Source organism: Pseudorasbora parva, chromosome 10, assembly GCF_024679245.1.
Source record: "Pseudorasbora parva isolate DD20220531a chromosome 10, ASM2467924v1, whole genome shotgun sequence".
In the NCBI taxonomy this organism is placed as follows: Eukaryota; Metazoa; Chordata; class Actinopteri; order Cypriniformes; family Gobionidae; genus Pseudorasbora; species Pseudorasbora parva.
In genome coordinates this window covers 21,951,366-21,967,469 of record NC_090181.1, presented here as the reverse complement: position 1 = coordinate 21,967,469, position 16,104 = coordinate 21,951,366, and the positions used below count along the sequence as shown (strand labels likewise).

The following is a 16,104-nucleotide window of genomic DNA, read 5'->3' as shown; positions in this document are numbered from 1 at the left end:
ATTTTTATATATACTATAAAAGACACCCACTTATTTAGAATTGAAAATTAATTTAATCAAGTTACAAATTAAACTGGAACAGCATTGTTTATGAGGCTTGCAAAAGGGTTCAGAAACCTTTGAACAGGAGACAAGCCTACATGTTGTTAGTCATTCTCAGATGGCAAGCCCAAACACACTAACTACGCAGTATATGGTTTTATTCTCCCACCGTATTGTGCAGCTCCCTATGGGAAAACAAAAGTCAATGGTTTTTAATTAATTACTAATTTTAAAGTAAGAAATCAAATCTGAAATACTTGACCGTTCTGTTCTAACAATGTCTTACCATCTGTAGTGTTGTCCCAGAAACACGAGCTGGCAGTGTGCAAACCGGCCCCATTTTTTTGCAGTATGATGCATGTCACTGGCCGAACAAACAGAAGAGTGGATTTGGAAAAAAACATACAGCTTTACATAAGAATTGTTGTTTAAATTGCCTGTTACCATACCTATGTACTTGAAAGGTTTTCCTAATTTAGTTAGCTGGCACAGACTTGACTCTACAATGTTTGACATCCACTGGCTGATTTTGCTGTGTTGGTAAGAGCTGTTTCCGATGGTGCTTTCAACAGCCTGTTATCAAAAGACCCCATAATACATGATTGCAATAATAATATTGACAATGTTCATTTTAAAATATTTTTTCATGCAGTCAAAGAAATTTTATTGAAAGTTAAAGGTTGACCATGTCTACACATTAGTAAATTCTTACTTCTTTAATAATTGTGGTAATCTCATCGACAAGAAATGTGGTCTGTGAATGAAAGAAATACATGGTTATGGTTGCAGTTATATACAGTGCTGTTTGAATTTTTGTGAACCCCTTGCAGAATCTGTGAAAATGTGAATAATTTTAACAAAAGAACAGGGATCATACAAAATCCAGGTTTTTTATTTTATTTAGTACTGTCCTGAATAAGATATTTTACATAAAAGGTGTTTACATATAGTCCATAAGAAGAAGAAAAAACAGCATCATGTTTAAAAGACACTGTTCAAAAGTTTATGTACCCTTGATTCATAATACTTTGCTGTTACCTGATCCACGTTTTTGGTTTTTGTGATGGTTGTTCATGAGTCCCTTGTTTGTCCTGAGCAGTTAAACTGCCAAATGTTCTTTTGTCAAATTGTCAATTGTCCTCTATGATTTTGAGATCCATATTTTCACACTGTCATTGCAGGAAAGGGTTCAAATATGCAAAAGATGTTGGTAAACTGAAGAATTTTTAGGACCTTGAGGATTTTTCTGAAGAACATTGGGCAGTTTAATTTCTGAGGACAAACATGGGACTCATGAACATCAATCACAAAACAAAAACAAAAAAGCAGCTGTAGATCATCCAGAGAAAGGAAACGACACATGGTATTAAAGGGATCCCATGGTGTTGAGACTTGTATGGCTTAATATAACATAAATGATGTCTCTTACTGAATTATGTAGTAGAAAACCCATGAAAGATCTACGTTATTTTAAAAATCGATTTTATATTTGGACCATGGGCGGCGCCATTTTGTTTGCGTTCTAGGTTGATGACGTAGAGTGGTTGAACTCCTCAATCAGCTGGCATTACCCGTAGCTATTTTTACCACAACGCAACTCGAAAATTGTTTCAGAGTTAAACAAAACCAATGAATTCCTTTGTAATTATACTTAAAACACACTCAAACATACATGTGCACACAAACTCACCTACACAAGTCACAAACAGATCGGCGGGCGCGCACACGACAGGCTCTGTCTCAATCGAGATGTTGGGCTGCTCAGTCTCCACGACAGGGGCTGAATCTGAAATCGACCCTATACCCTTAAATAGGGCATTATTTGAAGGGACGGCCATTTGTAGTGTTGTCCGACACCATAGTGGACATGTTCGAGTGCAGTCATTCAGTCTCACGTTCACCGCAATAACGAGTGTAAAGCCGATTTACAAACAGCTGTCCGACTTCACGCACTCAAACATACATGTGCACACAAACTCTCTCTCTCACACAGACTCACACACACCCCAACAGATCGGCGCGAACACAGCAACACACACACACACCAACAGATCGGCGCGAACACACACACAACCCAACAGATCGGCGCGAACACACACACACACACGCACGCACTGCGCGCGCATACATAACCCTCAATCTATTCCCTGTGTATATCCTGTTCAACACATCCTGTTCCCCAGATAGACTGTTGATAGTAGATTAACTATAATGCCTAATGTGACCAGCAGAGGGAAATATCTAGGTAGGACGATGGGATAAAGTAACGTGAGGAAGAGAGGCAGGATGTTTTGGTGATGATGCATGCGATTGAGACAGAGCAGTCAGGTGTGTGTGTGCGCGCCCGCCGATCTGTTTGTGACTTGTGTAGGTGAGTTTGTGTGCACATGTATGTTTGAGTGTGTTTTAAGTACAATTACAAAGCAATTCATTTGTTTTGTTTAACTCTGAAACAATTTTCGAGTTGCGTTGTGGTAAAAATAGCTACGGGTAATGCCAGCTGATTGAGGAGTTCAACCACTCTACGTCATCAACCTAGAACGCAAACAAAATGGCGCCGCCCATGGTCCAAATATAAAATCGATTTTTTAAATAACGTAGATCTTTCATGGGTTTTCTACTACATAATTCAGTAAGAGACATCATTTATGTTATATTAAGCCATACAAGTCTCAACACCATGGGATCCCTTTAAGAATCAAGGCTACATAGACTTTTGAATGGGATAATATTTATAAATTCAGCTGCTTTTTGTTTGGTGGACTATATGTAAACTACTTTTATGTAAAAGATCTAACTCAGGACAGTACTAAATAAAAAAATAACATGCATTTTGTATGATCCCTCTTATTTTGTACAAAGTTCTACATTTTCACAGGCTCTGCAATGGATTAATAAACTTTCAAGTAGCACTATATATTAATATTTATACTACAGTTAGAAGTATGAATGACAACTTTATTACATAATGCTATTGTTAGGTTTTTGTCCAATTACCTCTTCAGAAGACTGATCTTCGTCCATTGCACGACTTTATCCAGGGTGTTTTGTAGTTTCTATGGAGACAGACAAGGGTCACTCCCTCGATAGTACCGTAATCACGGCCAGTGGCCACAGTCTGTTCTCTTCAGTGTTTTGTTTTTAGCGTTGGTAGCCTACATTAAGAGACACTGTATACTAATTTAATAAAAAGCAACTTCCTAACTTGACCTGTTCTCTAGCAGTCTTGATGTAGCCTTGTACTCATGCTATTGTGAAAAGGAATTATTCTCAAGTAATATTTACTTTGTTTCGTTTTCTTCAACTGTCCCGTATCGTATTTCAACGCAAACCTGCGGGCTCTTCACTGACGGCTCCTCGTCACACAGTAACTTTTAAAAACTGAAAAGTGTATTTATATATATATATATATATATATATATATATATATATATATATATATATATATATATATATATATATATATATATATATATATATATATAAACAACCCCTTTTGCATAAAGGTAAAAAACGCACGTATACATTAACGTTATATTGCGCAAGTATCTGACCATTCTAACATTTTTGAGTACTTTATTTGACTTGCATCGTTTTGACTGTAAAGGAAACGTTTAACTAAACTAATTGACATAATATTAATACGTAGTAGGTTTTTAACAAATAAATCCAGTACAACTACATTTACTTTATTGTACATTTTAATTTATAAAACTAGGAACCCATGTTCTGTTCTTGTGTCCGCTCGAACACAGTTTCTAGTTACACCGTATCTTCACATGAATGGGAAAGGAAGTATGATAGAGCATGAGTTATCGTTATTTGTGCATCTTTGCTTGTAGTTTTGCCAATTTATGGACATAACACACACTCAAACAGTCTTGTAAGGTTCAACTCTCGTATTGGATCGTAACAAGTACGAAGATTATTTGTTGCCTTGAATGAGCAGACTTACTGGATAGCTCGAGCTATTTCACGTTGTCAATAAATAACTGCCAAGCCGTAATAATGCTGCAGGAGATTCTTGCATTACCAGTTGAAGACAAAATCTTTTACGCTGTCCTGGTCTTCTCATGGACGGTGTATGTTTGGGAGGCCTACCTCGCCTACAGACAGGTGAGCATATGCTTATTGCTTTGTTTTGTCTGTGTAAAGCATGTCAATTCAGTCACTTTCTTTTTTCATTTGCATATTTTGATTATTAAAATCCCAGTTGTTATCTTTTAGAGTTTTGTGCAGATGTATTTTGATGTACATAACAGAGGAACAATGTAAACACTAAGACACGGTTTACCTTTCACAGAGGAAGATCTACAGGACTACAATGCATGTGCCAACTGAGCTGGGCAAGATAATGGATTCGGAGACATTTGAAAAGTCTCGCCTCTATCAGCTGGACAAGAGCAACTTTGGCTTTTGGTCTGGACTCTACTCTGAGGCAGAGGGCACGGTAAGCTTAAACCCACATCCAAAGAAATTCTTATCAATTTCAAAAAATAAAACCGCATTCTAAGTGGTGGGGTGATTTATGCATTTATTTTATTAATAATTATTCTTTTTTTATATTAGGCACTATTTTATGTTCAGACAACTTCACATTTGTAGGTTTCAGTTACAAGTTTCTCATTAAATTGTGCACCTTGTGGATTCATTTAATCTTTTTATTTAATTTTTGTAGCTGATACTGCTCCTAGGAGGAATTCCATTTCTTTGGAAAGTGTCAGGGAATCTCACGGCTCGTTTTGGTTTTGGTCCAGAGTATGAGGTAGGTTATGAATGTCTTCATTGTTATTTTTTCTTTATTATTATTTTGTCATATTGTCGTTTAATTAATTTAATGCACTTGCTATTCATCACAGAATACTGAAAAAGTGTACACCACTTTATTAAACATTGATAATAATGTTTCTTGAGCAGCAAATCAGCATATTAGAAGGATAGTGGGACACAGAAGACTAGAGTAATGATCCTGAAAATTCACCTTTGCCATTACAGAAATGAATTGCATTTTAAAATATATTAAAATAGAAAGCAGTTGTTTTAAATTGTAAACGTATTTAACACTTTTTTTTTGCTGCACTTTGAATCAAATAATTACAGCTTTGGTGAGCAGAAGATATTTTTTTTTTAAACATTTAAAAAAAATCTTGTCATGAAAATAGCAATAGATGCTGGTATGGCAATAATACAAACAAACCCACCCTGAAACACTACTTGTAGCTAAGGTCTGGATGAGTTCCCGTTTCAGAAACTGAGAAATGAGGAGAAGCTGCAATGTATATTAAGAGAAAATGTAAGTTTTTCTTGAACTTGGATACATGTAAACCTATTGTAGGAGCCGTCCAAAACAAAATTAGGATTCATTAAAATAGCGTAATAGGGGCAGGTTAACATCTTGAAACCTGAAGAGGTTGTTTTCCCATTTTAATTACATTTTATGTATAAAAAAAATATTATTATTGGGAGTCTAATCACATTAATAAATTAATAGAAAATATATTGTTTACTGTACACTAAATGCTGCTGAAATAGTAAGAAGCATTTTAAACTATGTCATTTTAAACATATCCAGAAAGCATTATATTGATTCAAATGGTCTTCTTACCTTCAGATCTCCCATTCTTTGGTGTTCCTGATGCTGGCGACACTCTTTAGTGCTTTCACTGGCCTTCCCTGGAGCCTCTATAACACTTTTGTTATTGAAGAGAAGCATGGATTCAACCAGCAGGTTGATAAAGTCTAACTCTCATCTAATATTTCAGTTATAGCAGTACTGAAACTAATGATGAAATTCTTATAGACGCTGGGTTTCTTCCTGAAAGACGCTCTCAAGAAGTTTGCTGTGACTCAGTGTATTTTGTTGCCAGTGACATCATTGCTCCTCTACATCATCAAGATTGGTGGTGATTACTTCTTCATCTACGCCTGGCTCTTCACACTAATTGTCTCACTGGTCAGTTTTCTGTGCTTTTGCTGCATTGGTTGTCTGTGAGGAACAACGAAAAGTGATTTGAACTGTCCCTTCTTCTTTGGTCTACAGATTCTAGTGACAATCTACGCAGACTACATCGCCCCTCTGTTTGATAAATTCACTCCACTGCCAGATGGTGAGCTGAAGAGTGAAATTGAGAGCATGGCAAAGTCCATCTACTTCCCCCTCACCAAGGTCTATGTAGTGGAAGGTACAGCAAACTATAATATTTTCATTTTTGTTACCTTCTATAGAACTTTAATTCTCAGTTTTGATATCTAGCCCTCTTTTCTCCCTTCTCCTAATATTTCTGTTCACTCTTTTCTAGGTTCAAAGAGATCTTCCCACAGTAATGCCTACTTCTATGGTTTCTTCAAAAACAAGCGCATTGTACTGTTTGACACACTTTTGGAGGACTATTCCCCTTTAAATAAATCTGAAGAGAAGGAGCCAGGAACAGGAGAGGAGAACGAGACAGTGGCCAATGAGAGCAAGTCCAAACCAAAGGTCAGAGCAAGAACGCTAACAAATGAGATAAAATGTTGTATTGTAGCAATGCACCAAAATTTGCTGCACTTTAATACGCCATGACTCCATCAATGTAGCCATGTGGCTCAGTTTAAGCAGCAGCAAGGATCAAACGCATATGAACCGTTTATCTCCTCTCTTTAATAATTACTTACAGTACAAAATCATCTTGGGTGAACACCAGAAGGCATGTTGAAAGATACATTACTTAATTTGTCTTATTTAATTGCTCAATCAGTGTTTCAACTGGGAAAGACTAAATCAGCTTCTAGACTATATAATGTCATGTTACATTTACCTCAAGAAAGCTATTTAATGTCCATAAAAGAAAAGCTTTTTTTCTAAATATGCTCTGTATTGCAATAGTCATTATGTTTTTACTTAACCAGTTATTGATGTCTTCATTATGTATTTGTTAAATATTTATATTTCACCAACAAACTGAAGTAGGAACAGTTGTTGATAATTTGTTTGATATAAAAACAGCCTTATGTGCCATTTAATTGTTTTTACAAGTCCGTTTTAACTGAGTGTTTGATTAATTTAGATTAATAATGTATTATTCATTTTAGTTTTTTGGCCTAGTGCATCCTGAATTTTCCATTTCAACCACAAATTTTAATTTTGGATAATCTCTGCTGTATTGCACCTGTTCATACACTATTTTTCAAAAGTTTGAATTCAGTATGATTTTTGTAATAATTTTATTCAGAAAGAGCACATTTAATTACTTTACTAAAGGTAGAGTAATGATATTTCTATTGTTTAAATTTTATTTTATTTCAAATAAATGCTGTTGTTTTGAACTTTCTATCCATCAAAGAATCCTGAAAAAAAATGTATTAAGGTTTCCACAAAAATATTAAGCAGCACAAGTTTTTTAAACGGAAAATCATAATAAATGTTTTTGAGAATAAAATCAGCATATCAGAACGATTTCTGAAGGGTTATGTGATGCTAAGGACTGGAGTTATGGCTTACAAGTTGTAATAAGATTTCACAATATTAGTTTTTACTGTATTTTTAATCAAATAAATGTTGTTGTTGAGTATAAGAGATGTATTAAACATGAAAAAAGTCTTACAGACTCAAAACTTTTGATTGATGGTGTGATACTAGTTGGTACTGCATAATTTCCATGTGTCTCTTACAGTGCATTATGTAGCCAATTATTTTCAGTGTTTCAAAATGTTTGGGGATTTCACTTGATTTGTCTTTATTTAGAACAAGAAACAAGGCTGCAGTAACCCTGAAGTTCTGGCAGTTCTTGGACATGAACTTGGACATTGGAAACTAGGCCACACAGTCAAGAACATTGTCATCAGCCAGGCGAGTTGCTGTCTTTGTGTCATTTTGTCTTCACATAGGACATGTATTCTTGTCTTATTGTATTTCTTAAAGCTACCATATCAATGTTTTTTTCACTACACATTCTTGATTTCTACAATGTTAGTTTCTCTGAAAATACTGAAAATTCTTGTTTTAGTGTCAATTTCCGGCCTTTTTACGAGCATGAAAAGAGGGCCATAATTTGATGTCAATGTCTCTCTTTCTTTACAGATGAACTCCTTCCTGTGTTTCTTCCTTTTTGCTGTGCTGATTGGTCGAAAAGAGCTCTTCATGGCATTTGGTTTTCATGACATCCAACCTACTCTTATCGGGCTGATGATCATCTTTCAGTTTATCTTCTCGCCTTACAATGAGGTAACACATCTTACTTTTTTCCCCCCGGCCCCTTCCTTCTCTCTGAAAAATACATGTGGGCTCATTTGCTAACGTGTGCAAACATTTTTAATTAGAAATTATGATTTATGCAGGACATTATAATGTGTTTGGAAAATAAATGGTCTGCATCTGAAATCGGATGCTTCCCTACTACATAGTAGGTAAAGAAATGGTATGTGACAAAATAAGTATTTATAGTACTTATAAAAGAGTAGGTGTACAAGAGTTTACAAAAAGTAAGGTGTTGGCCTACTTCTTCTGAAGAGATTCTAAAATGTGTACATACAATGGACACTTAACTATCCCTTGACGAAACAGGAGAGGAGTTGTGCCTGCTTGCGATGCTCCTGAAGTTAGGTCACGTGATGATTAAAACATAGTGAATGTTGTATATCCAGATTACATTCATACAACACACATTCACATTATACAGTGAGGAAAATAAGTATTTGAACACCCTGCTATTTTGCAAGTTCTCCCACTTAGAAAGCAGGGAAGGTTCTGAAATTGTCATCGTAGGTGCATGTCCACTGTGAGACATAATCTAAAAAAAAAAAAAAAAAATCCAGAAATCACTATGTATGCTTTTTTTTTTTTTTTTTTAACTTTTTTTTTATAATACAGCTGAGACATTTGAACACCTGAGAAAATCAATGTTAATTTTTGGTAAAGTAGCCTTTGTTTGCAATTACAGATGTCAAATGTTTCCTGTAGTTTTTCACCAGGTTTGCACTGCAGGAGAGATTTTGGCCCACTCCTCCACACAGATCTACTCTAGATCAGTCAGGTTTCTGGCCTGTCGCTGAGAAACATGGAGTTTGAGCTCCCTCCAAATATTCTCTATTGGGTTTAGGTCTGGAGACTGGCTAGGCTACACCAGAACCTTGATATGCTTCTTACAGAGCCACTCCTTGGTTATCCTGGCTGTGTGCTTTGGGTCATTGTCATGTTGGTAGACCCAGCCACGACCCATCTTCAATGCTGTAACTGAGGGAAGGAGGTTGTTCCCCAAAATCTTGCAATACATGGCCCCAGTCATCCTCTCCTTAATACAGTGCCCTGTCCCATGTGCAGAAAAACACCCCCAAAGCATGATCCTACCACCCCCATGCTTCTCAGTAGGGATGATGTTCTTGGGATGGTACTCATCATTCTTCTTCCTCCAAACACGTTTAGTGGATTTATGGCCAAAGAGTTCTATTTTGGTCTCATCTGACCACATGACTTTCTCCCATGACTCCTCTGGATCATCCAAATGGTCATTGGCAAACTTAAGACAGGCCTGGACATGTGCTGGTTTAAGCAGAGGAATCTTTCATGCCATGCATGATTTCAAACCATGATGTCTTGGTGTATTACCAACAGTAACCTTGGAAACGGTGGTCCCAGCCCTTTGCAGGTCATTGACCAGCTCCTCTCGTGTAGTTCTGGGCTAATTTCTCACCTTTCTTAGGATCATTGAGACCCCACGAGCTGAGCTCTTGCATGGAGCCCCAGTCTGAGGGAGATTGACAGTCATTTTTAAGCTTCTTCCATTTTCGAATGATTGCTCCAACAGTGGACATTTTTTTACCAAGCTGCTTGGCAATTTCTCTATAGCCTTTCCAGCCTTGTAGAGGTGTACAATTTTGTCTCTAGTGTCTTTGGACAGCTCTTTGGTCTTGGCCATGCTGGTAGTTGGATTCTTAGGACGGGGACACACTGTAAGCCTGGCATGAGCGTCTCGGCTGCGTGGCGTGTCCATTTTTAATTCGGTTCCCATGTTAACCGGTTAGAGCTTGCACGCTGGCTGCGTGACACGCGCGGCTCACGCGGTTGGAGCCGCGCGGAAAATGTGTGCATGCTTGAAATAGAAGAGACGCCTAGAAGAGATTTGCGTGTTGGAAGTGTTTTCCAGGCAAAATACTATAGGAAAAGATGTTTATATGTCATTTTGACACAAATACATATTAATAAATGAAATTTTCAAGTTTGAAAGTCTCTAGGTTAACATAAATGCAGATATAGGACTAATTGTAATAATAAAAAACAACATAATTATTGATTTTGAAATATTAAACGTGTCAATACAGAACGAAATATTCTGTAGCCTATTTTGCCGTCAATACCATAAATATGTATGGTCAATAGGCTACTGCCGACGTTGTCTTTGCTGTATCAGTAGGCAATATATTTATATATAACATGAAGTATAGGGCTTCCCTGTACATCAATAACAGCAGCAGCGCAGCGTCAGACATGCTTCTGGTGTGCAATAACAGAGAAAACGCAAGGCAGCCGCCCCGCAGCTGATACGCAACTGAAACGCTCACGCTACGCTACGCTTGCAGTGTCTCTCCAGCCTTACTGATTGTATGGGGTGGACAGGTGTCTTTTTTCAGCTAACAACCTTAAACAGGTGCATCTAATTTAGGATAATAAATGGAGTGGAGCTGGACATTTTAAAGACAGACTAACAGGTCTTTGAGGGTCAGAATTCTGGCTGATACAGTTGTTCAAATACCTATTTGCAGCTGTATCATACAAATAAATAGTTAAAAAATCATAGTGATTTCTGTTTTTTTTTTAAATTTTATTTAGATTATGTCTCTCACAGTGGACATGCACCTACGATGAGAATTTCAGACCCCTCCATGATTTCTAAGTGGAAGAACTTGCAGAATAGCAGGGTGTTCAAATACTTATTTTCCTCACTGTATATAGAACATACATTTAAGCAGTCTTAAAGTAATTACTTTTTCAAAATGAGTACCTCTACCCGAGAATATGATTTTGGACGCAGCAATGGTCATTTTCTGAATAATCGAATACATCTGGTTCATCTTCACTTTCTTTTTTTTTCCCTCTGCAGTTGCTGTCGTTCTGTTTAACAGTGTTGAGCCGAAGGTTCGAGTTTCAAGCAGACGCATTTGCACGCAATATGGGCCGATCATCTGAGCTGTACTCCGCCCTCATCAAGCTCAATAAAGACAACCTGGGCTTTCCTGTAGCAGATTGGCTGTTCTCTATGTGGCATTACTCCCATCCTCCCCTGCTAGAGAGGCTCAGAGCCCTCACTGGACCAAAGCAAGACTGATGGCTTTCCAAGGGGGGACCTCGTTCACCACTTGCTCCCCCGAGAAAGGGTCTCCGCCAGCCTCTGTTGGCCCTCTGATTTTGATGCCTATTTCTCTCTCCTTCCCTCTCTTTTATTTCTATTCCTCCTCCTAAATGGTTGGGATTTGTCATTTGTTTATCTCCCTAGAAGGAAGTCTAAATTGTTTTCAGATGGCTTCAGACAACTCAGTGTACAAGTTGTTAAGTCTGCGCGTTCTGTATGCCTTTTGCAATTGTTCTTGATATGATTTTGATTGTTTTAATTCGATTGTACATTTTAGCTGTAAATTTTCCCTCCTGTTATTTAGAACCATGCATTTCCACTTTGGTTTAGTGTAATCCACTTAGACCGTGAGAGAGGAGGGTAAAACATCTTAGAGGGGCCCTCAGCACCATATAAAACCAAGAGATTCTTACATTTATTATTGAGTGCTAGTTAGTGAACTTAAAATATAATGTCTGTCTGTTGAAACGGGAATGAGGATTGACTGCATTATAACGAAGCACATGGTTCAAATGACAGATGTTATGTGAGACTGCTATTCTGAAATTGTATGGCTAAATAAGGCCTACTTAATGTTTATTCCAATTTTAGTTCTTTTGACCAGCTTTTGAAATAATTGTTTTTTGTTTTACTTTTATAACCAAAAGAGTTTGAACGTTTGTGTAAATATATACATTTTTGTGAAAAATTAGCAACATTTCAAGGGCAAAGGTGACTAAAAATATTTAATAAGTGGTTAGAAAAATTGTAAATTTTAGTTAATTTTCTCTCTGCCTGAGTGTACAAGGTGTTACTATGAGAATGTGTAGAAACATGATGCTGTCATGTCTTTTTCCCAATTTCCTCAGAATTTAATTTAATTTCCCTGAATCATGTCAGTTATGCTGTTGGCTTGGAACTGCATTTGTAAGGATTTGTGTGACTTTTAAGAATATGTGTGGCTGTTAAATTTAGCATGCAAGCTTGTCAAAATGTTGGACTCTTAAAGCTTTTACTGTGACTGATATGGTAATGGCTTGAAGTGGAGTAGTAATTGCTTAGAGAGTCTATGAAAGGTCTACCAACTGAATAGTGGCCCTAAACAGTAACATCCTTAGAGTGATATGGCTGTAGGTTTATATTTATCCCCAAGGAATATGTCTTTGACATCAGGAATGTTTGACTGGAAAGATACATTTTTGCATTCACTATGAATAAAAAAAGATCACAACTATTTTGGTAAAAGCTTCTTTTATGTATCCATTTAAAACTTTTTGTTTTATTTATCTAAAGGTTCATTAGTGTTCTATCTAAACCATTTAGGTGTACAAAATGACCAAGAAAGAAAACATACATTTGAGATTCTAAAGGGACATGGTGATGGGAGAAAAGTCATCTGTCAGTGCTTTTGCTTTCTCTTACAAATGGTTTGCAAAACCCCTGATAAATGTGTGAGCCATTCTGCACGCGTCTCCCAGATTGTCTCGTGGATATTCTTATCTAGCCTTGCGGACGTGGCATTGTGAGATTGAATGAACGGCCTTTTTCGAATAACCACTTGGGCAGTTGAGAGCGCGTGCACATTTAACAGGAAGCAAAAATAACCAAGGTTTATTTTAAACCACGGTTTATTTTCGTGGGTGTCCTTTAGTTCACCCCAAAATTGTTAGGGACTACTGGACAGCCATTAGAAATGTATTTTAAAATGCAAACAAAAAACAAAAGGCTCTGTAAACACTTTCCCATCGGGTAGCCAAACGCACGCACACACACACACACGCAGCAAATACAGGACATGCAAGTTGGACAGAACTAATGAGTGCACTCTAACGTCCATTTTGGACACCACAACAAATGGCTGTCCCTTAAAATAGTGCCCAATTTAAGGGCATGTGGTCATTTCTAGACAGCTATTTTTTGTAATTTTCTCTTTATTCATGGTCCTTTATTCATGTTGGTCATATAATTAGAATATTATCAAAAAGTTTATTTATTTTACCAATTCCATTCAAAAAGTGAAATGTGTATAATATATTCATTCGTTCATTAGGCTACACACAGACTGATATCAAATGTTTATTTCTTTTAATTTTGATGATTATAACTGACAACTTGGGAAAATCCCAAATTCAGTTTCAGAAAATTAGAATATAAGACCAATACAAAGAAAGGATATTTAGAAATATTGGCCTACTGAAAAATATGAACATGAAAAGTATGAATTAAAAAAAACTTTTAAAAAAACTAACTAAAACTGTAATGTGTGTTTGGCTAAATTAAATTATAGAGTAAAGTCCTTAGTTTTCGTAATTTTTTTAACGCTATTAAAGACTGTAAAAAAATATATGGGCGTAGTGTCCGTGACGTGCAGAACCATGTATAACAACTTTTGATCAGGCATTTAAAACCGATAACAGCGGACACAATTTCATAGGCGGACAGGATTTGTCATGACACCGTTCTGAACATAGATATCCATACACTGTAAAAAAAAAATATTTAGAAAAAAAGTTACCTGGTTACCTTAAAATTTTGAGTTCATTGAAATTAAAATTTTGAGTTAATACAATGAACATTTTTTGAGATTCGATAACCTTTATTAAAATATTATTAGAAGATTTTGTAAGCATATTGGGTAATTGTGTGTTTTATTTGTGATGACGCAGTGAAACATGCCAAATAGTGCTATTTTCATGATTTATCAAAAACATTTTTTATGTGGTTCAGATACAATAATATTTTGAGTTTCTATTTATTAAACAAATTTCCTTCATTGTATCAACTCAAATTTTTAATTTCAACCAACTCAAAATTTTAAGGGAACCAGGTTACTTACTTTTTTAAGTTAAACCAACAAAAACCAACACATTTTTTTTACAGTGTAGGGCTAGATATCTTACGGCGGAGTCACCATCGTCATCACCGGCGGCCATCTTGTCACAGGCAGGCTTTCTGTTGGGCTCTGTGGAACCTGATGTAAGATGAGTGATCTGTACGAACATAAATACTCTTATCTCACTGAAATCTTGACGGATTTACAAATGGTTTGGTTTCTTACAAACGTTATTACTACAAATCTAGATGCTTTAACACATTGAAATTGCAGCTTTTCGTTTCGATAAATGACTTAATTGTGCAGCTTGTGTATCACAGCTAACTTACATGCACGTTATCAAGGCTGAGACCACAATCGAGCTGTTCAATTATATAGGTTTTATTGACACCAATAACGATTTTATGACAACCAATCTTTTGTCTAGTTAAAATAAACTTAGTTTGCATGTTTGTTTGTTTTTTTGTTTTGTTTTTTAAAATACAAATTATTTTATTATAATAGTGGTATTCTTATTATAAAAGCGTATATATATATATATATATATATATATATGACGACCTCTATTGGCCAACAGCGCGCACGAGACATCTAGCCTTTATTTTGGATATCTATGGTTCTGAAGCTTAAAGTAGGGTCAAGCTGGGCGTTGCCATCTTGCGAGTGAGTCATTGCGTGTCACTCCCAGATAACAGAAAATGGGCAAAAAGGCGGGATGTGGGCGGAGCTTAGGTGACGCAATGACTATAGATGGCAGATAAATGGCTATCCACCTGTCACTCAAAGTAACCACGCCCTTAATTATGCAAAAATGTAAGGCTTTATATAACATAAACAATGAGTTATAAAAAAATTCACCCCCCTCACAATTGTCATGAAGGTCAAAATTAGCGTATATGCCAAAACCACAATTTGTATCAGGCTGTAAACATGTTTTTTTCTGCTGTAAAGTTAGGAATTTTAACATGGGGCTCAATGAGATTCTGCTCCCTTCTGGAACCAGTCGATGGACTGCAGTCTTCTTTATGTCAGTCTGAAGATCCCCTCGTTGCTTACGCATATCGAACATAACTTAATGATTAGTTAATGGATTTATTAAAATTATTTATGAATGACAGGCAACACTGCAGTGAGAAGGCAATCTGAACTATAATCATATGTAGCCTATAGTGAAATAAACTATAATGACACATTACATTTGCATTAAATTAAATAATAATAAAACATAAAAAAAAACTTTTAAAAATTCCGTTTTTGATGATTGTTTTCGTGAAATTAGACATGGAGTTATTCAGGTTTATTAGGGTTGAGGTTCTAAATCTCATATGTTGCAATGTCAGTATGTCGTAGGGCTAATGTCAGCATGTCACGCAAAAATAAAGTTTTACAGTAACGGACGCGACTGTTAATGCCTTACTTGTAGTCGTAATTTTTCCTAGAATGGGTGACGTAGGCTACATAAAATTCTGTGTTAGGCTACATGCCAATCAAATACAGACGTGACACAAATAACATGTTAAAAAAAAATACTGACTTTAATGCGTTTTATTGACATCTAAAATACCACAAAATTAGGCTATTTATTGAGGATTTTGTGTCACGTCAGTATAGGTGCTCGAGTCTGTCAGTGTAGGTGTCACGACCATCATAAAATGTACCAGTTTTTATAGTGGCAGATTAATTTCGAACTGTAATCAAACTGACTGGAACTACCTGTGCAGGTTTTACTGCACACCTTCCAGCCAATCAGAATCGAGTATTTAAACAGACCATGGTATCAAGGTTATTTTCGTAAACGAAAACTGAAACTAAGACTAAAACTATTGGTCAAAAAACATTTTCGTAAACTGAAATAAAATTTAAAAATCTGAATAAATAAAAAACTAAAACTAAACGAAACTAACTACTCTTGCTAAAAAACTAACT

The 16,104-nt window shown here is 36.2% G+C and overlaps 2 protein-coding genes across 2 annotated transcripts; one reads left to right on the top strand and one right to left on the bottom strand.

Annotated features, from left to right (window-relative positions):
- Window positions 1–73: 73 nt before the first annotated feature.
- Window positions 74–1,406, bottom strand: LOC137091265 (dynein light chain Tctex-type 1-like). The gene is made up of 4 exons (XM_067455521.1): window positions 755–1,406; window positions 492–615; window positions 329–406; window positions 74–227 (listed from the first exon to the last, which is right to left on the bottom strand). Exons 1-4 carry the CDS (start codon window positions 815–817, stop codon window positions 157–159), a joined length of 336 nt encoding a protein of 111 aa, XP_067311622.1. The 5' UTR covers window positions 818–1,406; the 3' UTR covers window positions 74–156.
- Window positions 1,407–3,770: 2,364 nt separating this feature from the next.
- Window positions 3,771–12,576, top strand: zmpste24 (zinc metallopeptidase, STE24 homolog). Its single transcript, XM_067454590.1, has 10 exons — window positions 3,771–4,158; window positions 4,346–4,492; window positions 4,721–4,807; window positions 5,654–5,770; window positions 5,843–5,995; window positions 6,083–6,224; window positions 6,342–6,520; window positions 7,766–7,870; window positions 8,102–8,245; window positions 11,118–12,576. Exons 1-10 carry the CDS (start codon window positions 4,051–4,053, stop codon window positions 11,340–11,342), a joined length of 1,407 nt encoding a protein of 468 aa, XP_067310691.1. The 5' UTR covers window positions 3,771–4,050; the 3' UTR covers window positions 11,343–12,576.
- The last annotated feature ends 3,528 nt before the right edge of the window (window positions 12,577–16,104 follow it).

Bases quoted from the DNA above. Each gene is read 5' to 3' on its own strand.
- LOC137091265 (XM_067455521.1), bottom strand. From the start codon at position 817: ATGTATTTCTTTCATTCACAGACCACATTTCTTGTCGATGAGATTACC. The intron at 616-754 runs GTAAGAATTTAC...TTTTGATAACAG, and splicing joins TTACCACAATTATTAAAGAA to GCTGTTGAAAGCACCATCGG. The intron at 228-328 runs GTAAGACATTGT...GTTTTCCCATAG, and splicing joins CTGGGACAACACTACAGATG to GGAGCTGCACAATACGGTGG.
- zmpste24 (XM_067454590.1), top strand. From the start codon at position 4,051: ATGCTGCAGGAGATTCTTGCATTACCAGTTGAAGACAAAATCTTTTAC. The intron at 4,493-4,720 runs GTAAGCTTAAAC...TAATTTTTGTAG, and splicing joins ACTCTGAGGCAGAGGGCACG to CTGATACTGCTCCTAGGAGG. The intron at 6,521-7,765 runs GTCAGAGCAAGA...GTCTTTATTTAG, and splicing joins AGAGCAAGTCCAAACCAAAG to AACAAGAAACAAGGCTGCAG.